The sequence below is a fragment of the Mytilus edulis genome, chromosome 12 (assembly GCF_963676685.1).
Source record: "Mytilus edulis chromosome 12, xbMytEdul2.2, whole genome shotgun sequence".
Classification (NCBI taxonomy): domain Eukaryota; kingdom Metazoa; phylum Mollusca; class Bivalvia; order Mytilida; family Mytilidae; genus Mytilus; species Mytilus edulis.
The window spans coordinates 78,102,442-78,118,780 of NC_092355.1; the positions used below are offsets into that span (position 1 = coordinate 78,102,442).

The 16,339-nt window shown below is 32.3% G+C and overlaps 1 protein-coding gene across 3 annotated transcripts in view; it reads left to right on the forward strand.

The window, feature by feature from the left end:
* Positions 1-16,339, forward strand: part of LOC139497211 (uncharacterized) — a 47,208-nt gene that overhangs the window by 11,788 nt on the left and 19,081 nt on the right. For all 3 annotated transcript variants that reach the window (XM_071285328.1, XM_071285327.1, XM_071285329.1), the window contains 4 exons: positions 4,871-4,922; positions 8,846-9,088; positions 10,842-11,333; positions 14,383-14,489. In XM_071285328.1, coding sequence (XP_071141429.1) covers positions 4,871-4,922; positions 8,846-9,088; positions 10,842-11,333; positions 14,383-14,489 — 894 coding nt within the window. The remainder of the gene's footprint in view (positions 1-4,870; positions 4,923-8,845; positions 9,089-10,841; positions 11,334-14,382; positions 14,490-16,339) is intronic.

A 16,339-nucleotide genomic window follows, 5' to 3' on the forward strand; every position in this document is an offset into this window, starting at 1 on the left:
GTTGTTCCGATGATCGGAATAAATCGGAAATCAGTTGGTTGGGCCTGGCTATGTCGATAATCGATTGGGATTTTGTTCAATTAATTGTCATTAAAGTTTCCGGACTTTTAGCTTATCAACTTCAGGTCTGTTTGCGGTTTGCATATTATAGGCGCAGTCAAACAAATAATAACAATTAATATCAGTCCATAACAATGATAATGTCAAACATCCTATGATTAAAGACATAACCAATTTCCTTCTTTATAAACGTGACAAAAGCATTGACTATAAATATTTACAGATTGATGGAATGTTATTTAAAATTAATAACTTTGTATGAAATACTTTCTTTCAATACCGATACGTGTTACTTGAGAGCGTACATAAAATAATCCTGATTTTAGACAAAATAATTTCTTTGCTTCATTAGAACATGTTGCAAATTGCCTTTTATTAATGTTTTATCCATTTGTAGCATCAAAAACGTCATATTCCTTCCCAAATTGCTTGCCAAACATCGTTTATTTTTGTAAATTTTCCGAAATTTGTCCGCCATTAAAAAATATAAGAATCACGAATCGGATACGGTTCAACTATGTAATAATTCCGTATTCTTGTAACTATAAGTTCAGACGCACGAATGACACAATTGACAGAAAAATAATGATCACAAAAATGGAAAAAAAAAATTCTACACGAATAAGCAGACATTGGCTTAATCCCCTTTGTTTACTGTATATATTTTAATGCAAATGGTCCAAGGACACAGTTATTGTCCTTTGGTTTTCGTTGTCTACGAATGTAGTCCCTAGTGTAAACAGTGTATAACTTGCATGTTTTATTTGATACACTTTCCCAATTTATTTCTTGTTATTAAATGCATGAAATATTAAGTAGGGGAATGTAATTACATGTTTAAAAAATTTGGGTGCTGAATCTTTATGTTAAGTAGTAATTTGGTCAAGTTCAAAAAGGTCAAATTTTATCACGTCTGAAGCTGTCAAACTGAATTTTACACCCCCTTAACACAGAATTGTCAATATTTTGAGTTAGAGCTGGTAGAAGTTTCTATAATTTTGATATTAATTGTCTCACTGGTAGTACACTACACTGTAAAAATCTTTTTGAGAAAGAGCAGGTGCGATTTTTTTAATTTGAATTTATTGTCTAAAAGAAATGCACTACGAAATAACTGTGTTCTCAAGCTTAAGAGATGGATGCCTGAAATCTAGATTCTGTACCTTGATATTTTTCCTGAATGATTTGCTGGTTTCAATTTGTCAAACTCAATCAAAGTAAAGGATTTACATCTTTGGTTTACAGAAATTCTGTTAAAATGTGCCATTTTGGCATTCTATGGCTATAATAAGCATTTTAAAGCAGTTTACATTGTATGCCTAAGAGGCATGCTGACTTTCTATGCTGACAGCTTTTTTGTTCCTGATATTTGTGTTTCTATGATTAAATCAAATTTAATTAACCATTTCTCTGGATATAGAGAAAAGTAGATTGTCACAGAAAAAAAGTGCAGATATTTTGTATTCACGGCCATGGTTAAACGGCCTAATAGATGTATTTAAAATGTGAAGAGCTTTGTACATCAAATCTGTAGTCCATCACAAACATTTCACTAAATCTGTAAAAAAAGCACTTTACTATATTCAGTACACCTTACTCCTTTCATAGGCTACCATTTTCTTCTCTCTGTATGATAGTAGGTGGTCCAAATTTATGCCTATTGAGACTAAAACTAAATGCAAGTTTTCCATTGAAAAGTTAAAAAACTGGCCATCAGACCGCCATATTGTCTTTCAAAAAATTTAAATGCAAGAGTCCTTTTGCAATTAGACTTCTTGTATCATAACACCTTAGCATAGAAATGAGCAAAAAGTAACACAATTTCATTTCTAATAGCTTCTGTGTGCATTTTTATATGTCAATATGGGCTACCGCCTAAATCGACTCTAAATAATTCTCAGTACTACATGGCCCAAGACCATTTTATTCTCATCTGGTATGCTTTTTGTAACTTTTCTATACATTTAAAGTACATTTAATATATATGAAAGAATAATTTAGGCTTCAAAAACTTCAAAAACTTCAAATTGGCTGAGAAAAATGCATATTTATATAAGGCGTCCCTAAATTGGAAAAGCTCTATTTTCACGCATAGGCTCATATAAATTTAACTTTGGAATAATTACAATACATCTGATAAATAAAATGAGTGTTCAGATGCTTTTAAGTACTTAATATTTGATATTCAAGAGCATTTAAAAAGCAAATTTTTGCAAAATTTCAAATATTTAGGCCAAAATCTTGATAGTTTTTTAATTTATACGTCAAAAATAAACATCCAAATGTCAATATTAAAATGACCCTTTTTTCTCTAATATATGTCATATGGCAATGAAACTTGGCAACCTATCTCATAATTGCCTAAGCTTAGGTTATGCAAAGTTTTATAAAGATTTGTCAAGTCTTTCTGTCCTATTAGGTCCAAGGACACAGTTATTGTCCTTTGGTTTTCGTTGTCTACGAATGTAGTCCCTAGTGTAAACAGTGTATAACTTGCATGTTTTATTTGATACACTTTCCCAATTTATTTCTTGATATTTAATGCATGAAATATTAAGTAGGGAGATGTAATTACATGTTAAAAAAATTTGGGTGCTGTATCTTTATGTTAAGTAGTGATTTGGTCCAGTTCAAAAAGGTCAAATTTTATCACGTCTGAAGCTGTCAAACTGAATTTTACACCCCCTTAACACAGAATTGTCAATATTTTGAGTTAGAGCTGGTAGAAGTTTCTATAATTTTGATATTAATTGTCTCACTGGTAGTTCACTACACTGTAAAAATCTTTTTGAGAGCAGGTGCGATTTTTTTAATTTGAATTTATTGTCTAAAAGAAATGCACTACGAAATAACTGTGTTCTCGGGCCAAATGCATTGTTTTATTTTTTTCTGTTAATTTTAAATTTCTTAAAGTTAAAAACTTTATATATCTTTTCTTAATTAGAAGCATTCAAATGTTTATACAGCTATGTCATTGAAATTTATTGTATTGTGAGTTTCACCATTGAAATTTGGAAATGTTAGTGTCACTGTTGGTAATTAATGTTGTAATTATGAGATAAAATATGTTCAAAATGAATCTTGATTCTTATTAATTCATTGTTTTAACTGCTCAATAAATAGTTATCAAAGGTACCAGGATTATAATTTAGTACGCCAGAATATGAAAAGGAAACAAACGATCAAATATGAATATATAAACTCTGCAATGATATGAAATATACACATTAGACATGTACAATGAGACTAAATGCATGATTTCATTTGAAAATAAAGGGCAAGGTATTATGATGCGATTATAACCGATAGTCGGTTGGTTACTGTCAACCGATTGTAATAGATAATCGGTTGTTATTTTCAATCGATTATCCAACACTAGTAGCAACAAGAATGTTCAGTATAAAAGAAAGATCTACAAACACATTCCCATCACCAAAACACAATTTTGTCATGAATTTATTTGTATCCATTGTTAATATGCACATAGACCAAGGTGAGCGACACAGGCTCTTGAGAGCCTCTAGTAATTATGCTCCGCCAACCATAGTAGAGGAGCATTATGTTTTCTGGTTTGTGCATCCATTCGTCTGTCCGTCCGTCCGTTTATTTGTTCGTTCGTCCGTCTGTCCCACTTCAGGTTAAAGTTTTTGGTCAAGGTAGTTTTTGATGAAGCTGAAGTCCAATCAACTTGAAACTTTGTACACTTGTTGCTTATAATATGATCTTTCTAATTTTAGGACCAAATTAGACTTTTGATCCCAATTGAAAGGTCCACTAAACATAGAAAATGAAAGTGCAAGTTTCAGGATAAAGTATTTGGTCAAGGTAGTTTTTGATGAAGCTGAAGTCTAATCAACTTGAAACTTAGTTCACATGTTGCTTATGACATGATCTTTCTAATTTTAATGCCAAATTAGATTATTTACCCAATTTCATGGTCCATTGAACATGGAAAATGATAATGTGAGTGGGGCATCCATGTACTTTGGACACATTCTTGTTTGTTAATCTTTTAACCAATTCCAATGGGATTAATTTAAAGTCTTTAATTTTTTGGGGTTCTTACCTTTTATTACTATTTTGGATATTGGGCCCCATTTTTAAATTGGTCTACATTGAGGTCAAAAGGGTCCAAATTAAACTTTGTTTGATTTCATCAAAAACTGAGTTATTGCGGCTGTATGATTATGATGCTGAATCCTATTGTGCATTTAGATTTTGTATTTTAGGCCCTGTTTTCAATTAGTCCATATTAAGGTTTGAAGGGTCCAAAATTAAACAGAGTTTGATTTCAACTAAAATTAAATTTTTGGTGTTTTTTTATATGCTAAATCTAACCATGTTGTTAGATTTTGGATATCAGACCATTCTAGAAAAATTAAATGTCCCATTTCAAATTTTTAAGATCTTTAACCACATTTATTTGTGTCAGAAACCTATGTTATGTCAAAAGTTTGATCACAATCTAAATTCAGAAAACATGGAGATTGCATACACAATCATCAAGTGTCATATCTATAAGGCACACTGATCAAAGTATCTATTTTACACAAATCTCATAACTTATTTCATGCATTCTAAATTTATGACAACACAATCTATCTTGGATGAGTTGAACCTCGGATAAGTCGAATACTTTGGTCCGTTACCTTCGACTTCGACATAATAAGGTTCGACTGTTTATAATGTGACACATTTTTATTGTATATTATTTTTGGGGGTAAATATTTTAGAAATTTCATAGTTCTACAACATTCTATGAGTGACATGAGTGAAGATATATTTACAGTGCATATTCCTCATTTTTTAGACTGTCATGTCAGAGAAATCTTCAGGTGTGACTGCTGGACAAGGGATAGAAGGTAATTTATTGTGGAGCCTACGACTTTTGTCACAGAAAGCTTGACATAGGTATAGTGATCCTACGGCGGCAGCGTTAGCTAACTTCTTAAAAGCTTTATATTTTAGAAGCTAGAAGACCTGGATGCTTCATACTTTGTATATAGATGCCTCATGTGACGAAGTTTCCGTTAAGTGACTACTTGAAAAAAAAGTCAACATTTTTTGTAATGTTAATTTCTTTCTAATTATGAGTAATAGGATAACTATATTTAGGAGGTGCATACCTTGCAAGGTCTTCATGCACGTCAGACAATTTTCATTTGACCCCGATCTCATTTTAAGGATCAGTGAACAAGGTTACGTTTTCGTGGTCAAGTCCATATATCAGATGCTATAAGCAGTAGGTCTACTATATTTGGTATATGGAATGATTGTAAGGTGTACATGTCCAACTGGTAGGTGTAATCTGACCTTGACCTCATTTTCATGGTTCTGTGGTCAAAGTTAAGGTTTTGAGTTTGTTTTTTTTTTTTTAATACTATATACAATAGGTCAACTATTAGTATATTTGGTGTATGGAAATAGTTTATGATGTTCGTGTCAGTCTCGCAGGTTTTATTTGACCTTGACCTCATATTCACAGTTCATTTCTCAGTGTTAAGTTTTTGTGTTTTTGTCTGTTTTTATTCAACTATAAGCAATAGATCAACTATATTTATTGTATGGAAGGATTGTAAGGTGTATATGTCTGTCTGGCAGGCATCATCTGACCTTGACCTCAATTTCATGGCTCATAACATTGGTCAATGTAAAGTTTTCATGGTTAAGTTTGTTTCTTGGATACTATAAGCAATAGGTCAACTATATTTAATGCATACATTGATTGTAAGATGTATGTCTGTCTGGCATGGTTCATCTGACCTAGACCTCATTTTCATGGTTCATTGGTCAATGTTAAGTTTTCTTGGTTAAGACTGTTTCTTAGAAACTATAAGCAATAGGTCAACTTTGTTTGGTTTATTGAATGATTGTAAGGTGTACATGTATTCCCCTTTTTGTTTATCTGACCTAGACCTCATTTTCTTGGAGCATGTCAAGTTTATGTGTTACTTGTAGTGAAGCTTTATAATTAGGACTATCAACATAAAATCAGTGGTTAGTAAAGAAGGCGAGACATTTCAGAGTGTGCAATCTTGTATGTTATACTCTAAGAATTGCAGAATAACATGTTTTTGTACTATGTCCTGCAATCAACTGCAATGTATTGATGAGATTAGTCACTATACATGATAATAACAAACTATGGACCTATAGCGCTAGCAGCTTTCCCTGAGATTAGTCACTATACATGATAATAACAAACTATGGACCTATAGGGTTAGCAGCTTTCCCTGAGATTAGTCACTATACATGATAATGACAAACTATGGACCTATAGCGTTAGCAGCTTTCCCTGAGATTAGTCACTATAAATGATAATAACAAACTATGGACCTATAGGGTTACCAGCTTTCCAATAGATGAAATACATGACATAGTAAGTACCATCAAATATATGGTCTTCTGTAGGATGCTATATTCATGTTTATTCGTACTCTGCCATTGCAAGCAATATTCTACTTTGCTAGCATTATTTTCCCCCAAAAAAATTAAAAGTTAGGTATTGTATAGACAACATACTGACACCGAACTACATGTATCTGACTTGGGACAGGCACATAAAGAATGTGATGCAGTTAATACTAAAAGAAGATGTGATATGATTGTAAATGAGACAACTCTCCACAGAGACCAAATGACACAGAAATTAACAACTATAGGTCACTGTGCAATACAGCCTACAACAATGAGCAAAGCCCATACCGCATAGTCAGCTATAAAAGGCCACGTAATGACAATTGTAAAACAATTAAACCATAAAACTAACGGCCTAGTTAGGTACCAAAAAAATAAATGAAAACAGACTTTTTTGCCATCAGCATAATTTTGTATTGAACTGGATTTTAAGGAAAACAAATGTTGTCCTTAGAATATTTAAAAAATGATTTAATCTTTACGTTTTACCAAGGACAGGTATAAGTTACTTGTGTTATATCATATGCTAAAAAATTGAAAATTTAATGCATACTTAAGTTAGATAACTATCTAAAGAGCTTTAGTCTCAGTCACAGGAAGCAAGACGTAGGGATTGCTTTTCCGGCAAAATTTCTGTCTCCAGCGATTATTATGTTTTCTGCTTAAGTAAGTTTGATAGTCACTATACTGACCGACTTTAGAAACACAACACTAGATGATTCTTTTTATACGCCAGTTTACGGGACGTATTATGGTATACCGTTGTCCGTCTGTCCGTCCGTCGTCAACATGTCAAACATTAACTCAAAAACGCTTTGACCAATTTGCAGAATTGAAAGTAAAAGTCAAAATTAATTAGAGAAGCATCTTTTTTGTCGGCCACATATGTATAAATAAACAAACAAATGTGTTTGTTTGTGCAAGACGTATTAATTAACATCTATGTACATGATGTAAGTTTGGAGGCATTGACTCCATAGATACATCATTAAATGGAATTGTGATTTCTGTCATACAAGTTTGAGGCTTGACACACTTGACACCTGGTTCCCCACACTTCTTGTATTCAATTGTGATTACTGTCATACAAGTTTAAGGCTTGACACACTTGACACCTGGTTCCCTCCACTTCTTGTATTTAATTGTGACTACTGTCATACAGGTTTGAGGTTTGACACACTTGACACCTGGTTTCCTCCACTTCTTTTATTCAATTGTGACTACTGTCATACAAGTTTGAAGCTTGACACACTTGACACCTGGTTCCCGCCACTTCTTGTATTCAATTGTGATTACTGGCATACAAGTTTGAGGCTTGACACACGTGACACCTGGTTCCCTCCATTTCTTATATTCAATTGTGACTACTGTCATTCAAGTTTGGGGCTTGACACACTTGACACCTGGTTTCCTTCCACTTCTTGTATTCAATTGTGATTACTGTCATACAAGTTTAAGGCTTGACACACTCGACACCTGGTTCTCTCCACTTGTATTCTATTGTGATCACTGTCATACAAGTTTGAGGCTTGACACACTTGACACCTGGTCCCCTCCACTTGTATTCAATTGTGACTACTGTCATACAAGTTTAAGGCTTGACACACTTTACACCTGGTTCCCGCCACTTCTTGTATTCAATTGTGCATATATAAAGTCAGGTTAATACAAGTCAATCGTCAATTTTTTTAAGAGTTTTCACCGAATAATTCCAGTAGATTTTAACATTGATTATTAGAATTGACTATAAAATTTAATATTGATAATGCTTTTCCAAAAGGGAAATACCTTACTGTATTTCTTCTTATAGTTATTATTCTGCTGCCAAACTTTGACACAATTTCCCTCCGTAACCATAAGACATCACAATCAGGTTCACACTTAATAATGTTATCACAAATAGTTTTTTGGGTCTCACCCTTTGAGTCTCAAAATGTTGTCAGTCCAGAGTTATCTGCCCAAAACCCAAACAAAAAATCTTGTTAGTAAATAAATGCCTGAACTGTCATAGGAAGACCAAAACCGATGAGTGGAATTTGTTCAAGAACTCACCCTGTGACTTTGATTTTTTTAAACCGAAAAGATTCAAAGACTCCTTGGTTGGGTTATGCCCCTTTGAAAATTAAAACAAAGTCGTTTGGCCACTCTAAATGAGAAACCGTAAGTGGTAGACACTTGGGATTTTCACCAATGATTATTCATTCATGTGACCTTATAGAGAACTGGACGTTACACAAACAACAATCAATCCATGTTTGACATAGACTTTTAATGATTTGTTAATGAAAAATATTGAAAACAAACTTTTAAATTGGTTAACAAATCTATATTAAACTTAGACTTTTTATAGAAAAAGTTATAATTACAGATCCAATCCACACACAGACTAAGTCCGCCATGTTAAACAGGTTACTTGGCAGTGGAACGTATGTTTCCTATGATATGCGCTGTATGGTAACAGGCCAGTTCGCGGTCGGAAAATCGAGTCTTGTCAAGCTCTTAGCTGGTGATGTCGTCCCAGAAGGAAGACATCCTACCGATGGGATTTCCCTACTAGAAGGTCGCTGTGGCCTTGATGTGGAGACTAGAAGCTGGATTTATATTGATCCAGGTAAGAAAATCTACAACATTAAAACTTTTCATTTATATTTGAATACCTCTTTGGTATCTTCCACCTCTCTATTAGCTTCAGAATCAGGTAATCTTTAAAACTTGAAAAGACAAAGACATAGAAAAAACCTGTAATACGAACTTAACACTGTTGTTGGGATTGCTGAATGCAGTTTCTCTTATGATTTAAACAAAATTCTATTCTGATATTCAGAGATATTGTCCTTTTATCATGTTAATGGTCATATTTTTGACAATTTTTATATGCCTTAACTGGCTTAAGATATTGTTGTGCATTTTTTTTTCTACAGGCCGTTATACTGACTTCTGATAAAAAAAAAAAAAAACTTCTGCATATAATATTTGATTCTTACAGCAAGTTCAAAAGGATATACTATAATGTACTCATTGCAAAGCTCTTTATTAGTACCCTACCGACGGAGTCGAAGGGAACTTCAAGTTGCACTCTTTTCGTCTGTCTGTCCATCTGTCAGTCCGGCAAATCAGTTTTCCACACTTTTTATGCCCCAGCCGTTGTGAAGGGGGCATTAAGTTTTACCCTTGTACATCTGTACGTGCGTACTACCCAAAATTGATTTCTGTTCTCTTACTTAGCTGGCCTTAACCAAATGTTATGAAACTTTATATACACAATGCTTATTACCACAAAACACAGATCAAGTTTTCATTTTGGTGACATCACTTTTACCGTTCTAGAGTTGTGCCCCTTTTACAATTGGAAAAATTCCTGAAATATATGTGTCTGTTCTCAGTTAAACTTTAGTTTGCCTCCAAATGTTATGAAACTTATGCACAATGCTTATTACCATAAAACTCAGATCAAGTACAAATTTGGGTAGCGTCACTTTTACAGTTCTTGAGGTATATCCCTTTCAAACGTTATATGCAAGCAGGGGCATCATCTGTGTCCCATGGGTACATTCCTCCATTTATCTACTCCATGCTTGAATATATTGATTGGCTATTTGGTGTATAGTTTTATCATGACAAGTTACAAATCAAGTTTGAATTTTGTTCTGGTCTGAAGATTTTTTGCAGAGTTATGGTCCTTTGACTTACAAAATTCACTCAAATAATCAGTTTTCCGCACTATTTTTTGTCATGCTTGAAGGTATTGATTTGTTAATTGGTATATAAGTTACAGATCAAGTTTAATTTGTTTTCCAGTCTAATGATTGAGCGCAGATTAATAAATGGTCCTTGGACTTATTGACTTGATATTTGTTAAATAGTTTACATAAATGACAAGTTATAGATCAAGTTAGAATTTTGTTACAATACAATGAATTTTAAACTGGTAGGGGACTATGTATTGACATGCAATACTCACAGAATGCGTGTTAGCTATAAACTTGGAGTTTATCGTCTGTTTATCTACTGCCGTTCTGTCTGTAATTTTTTTTAAATATTTCTTCTTCTTAAACTGAACTTAAATCATACCTGAGGCTTCTAGCTTCAAATTCATTCCTGAATTTCCTGCTCAAAGTTAAAACACAGAAATAAAACAGACAAAATGGTAGTTTTTGTCTTTGCTAAAAAGACAGTACGACATATACATATAGTGACCTTATTTATTCTGTTGAGGCATATGTTACGGTTTTGCTAAAAATCATTCAATGCTTTTGGCTTTGAGTATGTCTTTTGATGGTATCAGTATAACAACAGCACAATATTAAACCAAAATAATTTTTTTTGGAATATTATCTATTCAAGTGATATATATTATTTTACAGAAACGTATGACGCTTTAGATGTGGTTTACAATAAGGTGTTGATGACTTCAGTAGAAGAGGACGAAAGAAAAGAAGAAAAAACACCAAAGAAACCACATTTACCAGATTCAAACCTTGTTAGAAGTGATAGTAAAGTGATGACCGCAGGTCCCTCCCAACAGCCTCTAGCAGCCAAACCTTTGTCACCTCAAGTATCCGACAGTGTGTCCAAGAGAATACCAGAGTTAAAAACACATATGAAATCGAAAATGACAAAAGAAGAAATAAAAAAGAGAATGGAAAAAGTCCTTAAAAGTGGAAACTACAAGATGAAAGTAGGAAGACTGATTTTTTGGGACTTTGGTGGACAGTATGTTTACTATACGACACACCAAACCTTCATGACGTTCAGAGCTTTGTTTCTTGTGGTATTTGACGGAAGCAAAGGATTACATGAACTAGTCCCAGATGTTCTGTGTTTTCCAGGGCAGCACATGACACCAACCCCAGCAGGTATTGTATGTTAGTTAAAATACAAAGACTCATATTGAACATCATTCATTGTTTATTATGTTAAAAAAGCATTTACTTTATCATTAGTAAAAACAAGACTTCCAGGTTACTGTGCCAATACTTACTTTGATATTGTGAAGACAATGAAAGCTTTCCCAATAATCAGTTGGAATTTAACTGTGATTTAAATTTTTGCAAAGTGTACTGTCCCATTGAATAGTTACCATAGCTTTTTTGTCGAGCCTTCGACTTTAGTCGAAAAAGCGAGACATAGCGATCCTACTTTCCGTCGGCGTCGTCGTCGGCGGCGTCCACAAATATTCACTCTGTGGTTAAAGTTTTTAAAATTTTAATAACTTTCTTAAACTATACTGGATTTCTACCAAATTTGGACAGAAGCTTGTTTATGATCATAAGATAGTATCCAGAAGTGAATTTTGTAAAAATAAAATTCCATTTTTTCAGTATTTTACTTATAAATGGACTTAGTTTTTCTGCCGGTAAACATTACATTCACTCTGTGGTTAAAGTTTTTAAAATTTGAATAACTTTCGTAAACTATCCTGGGTTTGTACCAAACTTGGACAGAAGCTTGTTTATGATCATAAGATTGTATCCAGAAGTAAATTTTTTAAAAATAAATTTCCATTTTTTCCGTATTTTACTTATAAATGGACTTAGTTTTTCTGCCGGGAAACATTACATTCACTCTGTGGTTAAAGTTTTTGAAATTTTAATAACTTTCTTAAACTATACTTGATTTCTACCAAACTTGGACAGAAGCTTGTTTATGATCATAAGATAGTATCCAGAAGAAAATTTTTTAAAAATAAATTTCAATTTTTTCAGTATTTTACTTTTAAATGGACTTAGATTTTCTGCCAGGAAACAACACATGCACTTTGTAGTTAAAGTTTGAATTTTTTTTAATAACTTTCTTCTTTCCTATACCATTTTGGATTTGTTACCAAACTTGGACAGAAGCTTTTTTATGATCAAAAGCTAGTATTGAGAAGGAAATTTTGTTAAAATTTTGTACCTGTGTATCTGTATTTTACTTATAAATGGACTTAGTTTTTCTTCCAGTTAACATTACATACAGTCTGCAGTTAAAGTTTTAAAACATTTATTAGATTCATAAACTATCTTGGATTTTTACCAAACCTGGACAGAAGCTTTTTACAATCAAAAGATAGTATCAACAGGAATAATTTTATTGATTTTTTTCCTCATTTTTGTTGAGCCTGTGATTAGCAGCAAAAGTAGGCGAGACACTGGGTTCTGCGGAACCCTTACGAATTTTTTATCTGTGTTGATCATGTTTATGTTGTCCCATTTAATAGTTACCATAGCTTTGTTATCTGTGTTGTTCATGTTTATGTTGTTCAAAGGAAACTTGGAATTTCGGATTTTCATGAAAAAAAACATTCATTGATTATAAATAGGGCTGTACATACAAAAACAATACTAGTGATACAAAAAATCATTAAAACTGAATAAATGACATATATTACAAAATTATATTAATAATATTTAGTAGACTAGAAATGAGTGCCGATTAGTTCTTTTCAAAACAGTTATTGTTAGTGATCTCATGTTTTCAATTCTTGCCAGATTTTTTATGAAATTTATATTAAGTATATCTCAGTAGTATAGTAGATATTTTCCAAAATCAGTGCCGATTAATTATTTTCAAGCATTCATGCCCATTTGAAATATTAAATATATCTAAATAGCTTAACATTTGCAGTCAAGTCTGTGTTTTCTTAATTTTTTTGTAGAGTAAAAAGAACAAAAATAAGGTTATTTTTTTAAGTAACTGCCACTGGACCTTGCAAAGGTGAAATATGTGCTATGCAAGGGACAGTCGGTGTATTTTATTTTAAATAGATTTCCTTCATCAAAAATAAATTATCTGTCAATTTGCTCCCTAATAAAATGTATTTCTTTGGTTTTTATCACTATTAATTATGACATACCAGTTTCTAATTTTAGGCCAGGATTTTTTAATTTGTTGGTTTACGGATCCGCCGACCCGATTTTTCCGATTTCCAGAATAAAAATAAAATTGACTTTCCATGCTTTTTTATTCCCGCCGACCCTAACAAATGCATATATTATCCCTGAAAAATAATTAAATATTTTTTTTTTATGAAATGAAATGCATTAATCACTAACAAAATTGATAACACTTTCTGTTGTGTAAAATAAAACTTCCAGTTTACGTTTCTAAAAATAGACAAATCAATTATAACTGTCTGACCTTGAAATGTCGTTTGCGCAAATAATATTGCGGAACGAAACTTGTGTTTAAAACCAATTACACAATAAGTTCGTTTCCCTTATTTGTCATCAGTCCGTTAGATGCATCATCTCATAGAAATAGACTTGTCCAAATGTCGACAGGGTAAAGGCATCAAGTTAAAGTACTGAATATTAACAAATCATTTGGAATTTTCTTGTTTCATAGATAATTAAAAAAAATATCGTCCATTTCGATAAAAATTGGGAATGCGAGACAACAGATTAACCCGATAATCTCGTTTTCCAGTGGACGAGTCTATTAGGTTTTTGACACGTGTGTTGAAACTTATTTTCGTACGACGTTTTTACATTTTTTTCTTTATCAGTTTTCGTGCTTGAAGATCATTATTCACCAAGTTTTCTGGAATTGATAAAGAGCTACGCGAATTTATTTTTCTTGTTTCTGAAATGACGATTTAATTTCGTCTTTGTCCGTGCACCCCCCTTTTTTTACTGTAAATTATTAGACAATGTCATGCGATGTTTATAACAGTTGAGCAATATTATTTCATCGAACTAAAATTGAAGAATTGATGATAAAATAGCACAACAAACATATTGTTAGAAAGGTGAAATATATATTGATTTTGCATATTTTTCTGTCTTCAAAGATGTTTTTTTTCTTTTTTTTTCCCGACCCACCGACTCGACTTTTTCATGGGGAAAATCCGTAAACCATCAAATTAAAAAACCGTGGCCTTATGAAACTTTTATTTTATTTTTTCATATTGTTTTTATATTTCAGTATTCCTTCAACATTGGGTTAACTCTATTCTAACATATTGTAAGGTGGTATATGTAGGCATTCCGAAGATCTTATTTGTTGCCACTCACAAAGACAAAATACCAGTGGTAAGTAATATAATTTAGATATAACAGGAGGCTGATCAAGTAATATAATTTAGATATAACAGGAGGCTGATCAAGTAATATAATTTAGATATAACAGGAGGCTGATCAAGTAATATAATTTAGATATAACAGGAGGCTGATCAAGTCATATAATTTAGATATAACAGGAGGCTGATCAAGTAATATAATTTAGATATAACAGGAGGCTGATCAAGTAATATAATTTAGATATAACAGGAGGCTGATCAAGTCATATAATTTAGATATAACAGGAGGCTGATCAAGTAATATAATTTAGATATAACAGGAGGCTGATCAAGTAATATAATTTAGATATAACAGGAGGCTGATCAAGTAATATAATTTAGATATAACAGGAGGCTGATCAAGTCATATAATTTAGATATAACAGGAGGCTGATCAAGTAATATAATTTAGATATAACAGGAGACTGATCAAGTAATATAATTTAGATATAACAGGAGGCTAATCAAGTAATATAAGTTAGATATAACAGGAGGCTGATCAAGTAATATAATTTAGATATAACAGGAGGCTGATCAAGTAGAAGGCTGATCAAGTAATATAATTTAGATATAACAGGAGGCTGATCAAGTCATATAATTTAGATATAACAGGAGGCTGATCAAGTCATATAATTTAGATATAACAGGAGGCTGATCAAGTAATATAATTTAGATATAACAGGAGGCTGATCAAGTAATATAATTTAGATATAACAGGAGGCTGATCAAGTAATATAATTTAGATATAACAGAAAGCTGATCAAGTAATATAAGTTAGATATAACAGGAGGCTGATCAAGTAATATAATTTAGATATAACAGGAGGCTGATCAAGTAATATAATTTAGATATAACAGGAGGCTGATCAAGTAATATAATTTAGATATAACAGAAGGCTGATCAAGTAATATAATTTAGATATAACAGGAGGCTGATCAAGTCAATCTTTTTTCGTGTTCAGTTATATTTGTAGTTCTTAATTAATTGTAACAAAGATGATTTTGTTTGCCTTTTTTTTTTTGCATTATTGCCTTATATCTTAAAAAGTAAAATAGATAGAAATATACATAAACAAGGTAAAATGATCATTAAAACAAGAAAGGTAAATATGCTAGATATACTTACTGGAGGTGTGATGGGATGATTGAAGCTGTTAATTTTCTCCTTGATAATATTTATGTACGTTTCGGCAACAAAGTTTATTGACATGTTGTATGTATTCCTATGGGCACTAATTGCACCCCTTTAATAGCAGACATGCTTTTGTACTGTTATGAATAAACTCATCATAGATACCAGGATTACATTTTCTATTTACATCAGACGCGGGTTCCGTCTACAAAAGACTCATCAGTGACGCTTGAATCCATAAAGTTAAAAAGGCCAAATACAATACAAAGTTGAGCATTGAGGACCGAAATTCCTAAAAGTTTTGCCAAATATGAATCACAGCTTATGACAAAACTCAGTAAAAACTCGTCTCAAATGCATTTAATTAATAAATTCAACAATACTTACCATTATCTTGATGATATTTTTTCGTAAAATAATCAAGAATTTTCTCAATATACTGCCGCAATTTACCCAAAGGAACCTACTTTAAATAAATCAAATTTAAACAGTAATAACTGTCCTTTCCTAGATACAGGTATTTCTGTTTTAAACGGGAAACTCCACACTAAAATTTACATCAAAAGGGACGATTTTCGTTCTCTATTGTTTATTTTCCCATTTTGGATGGTGATGATCCTTTGGCACCATCTTACAGTGTTTATATTTCACAACTCGCTCGCTATGCCCGTATCTGTTGTGACATTTTTTATT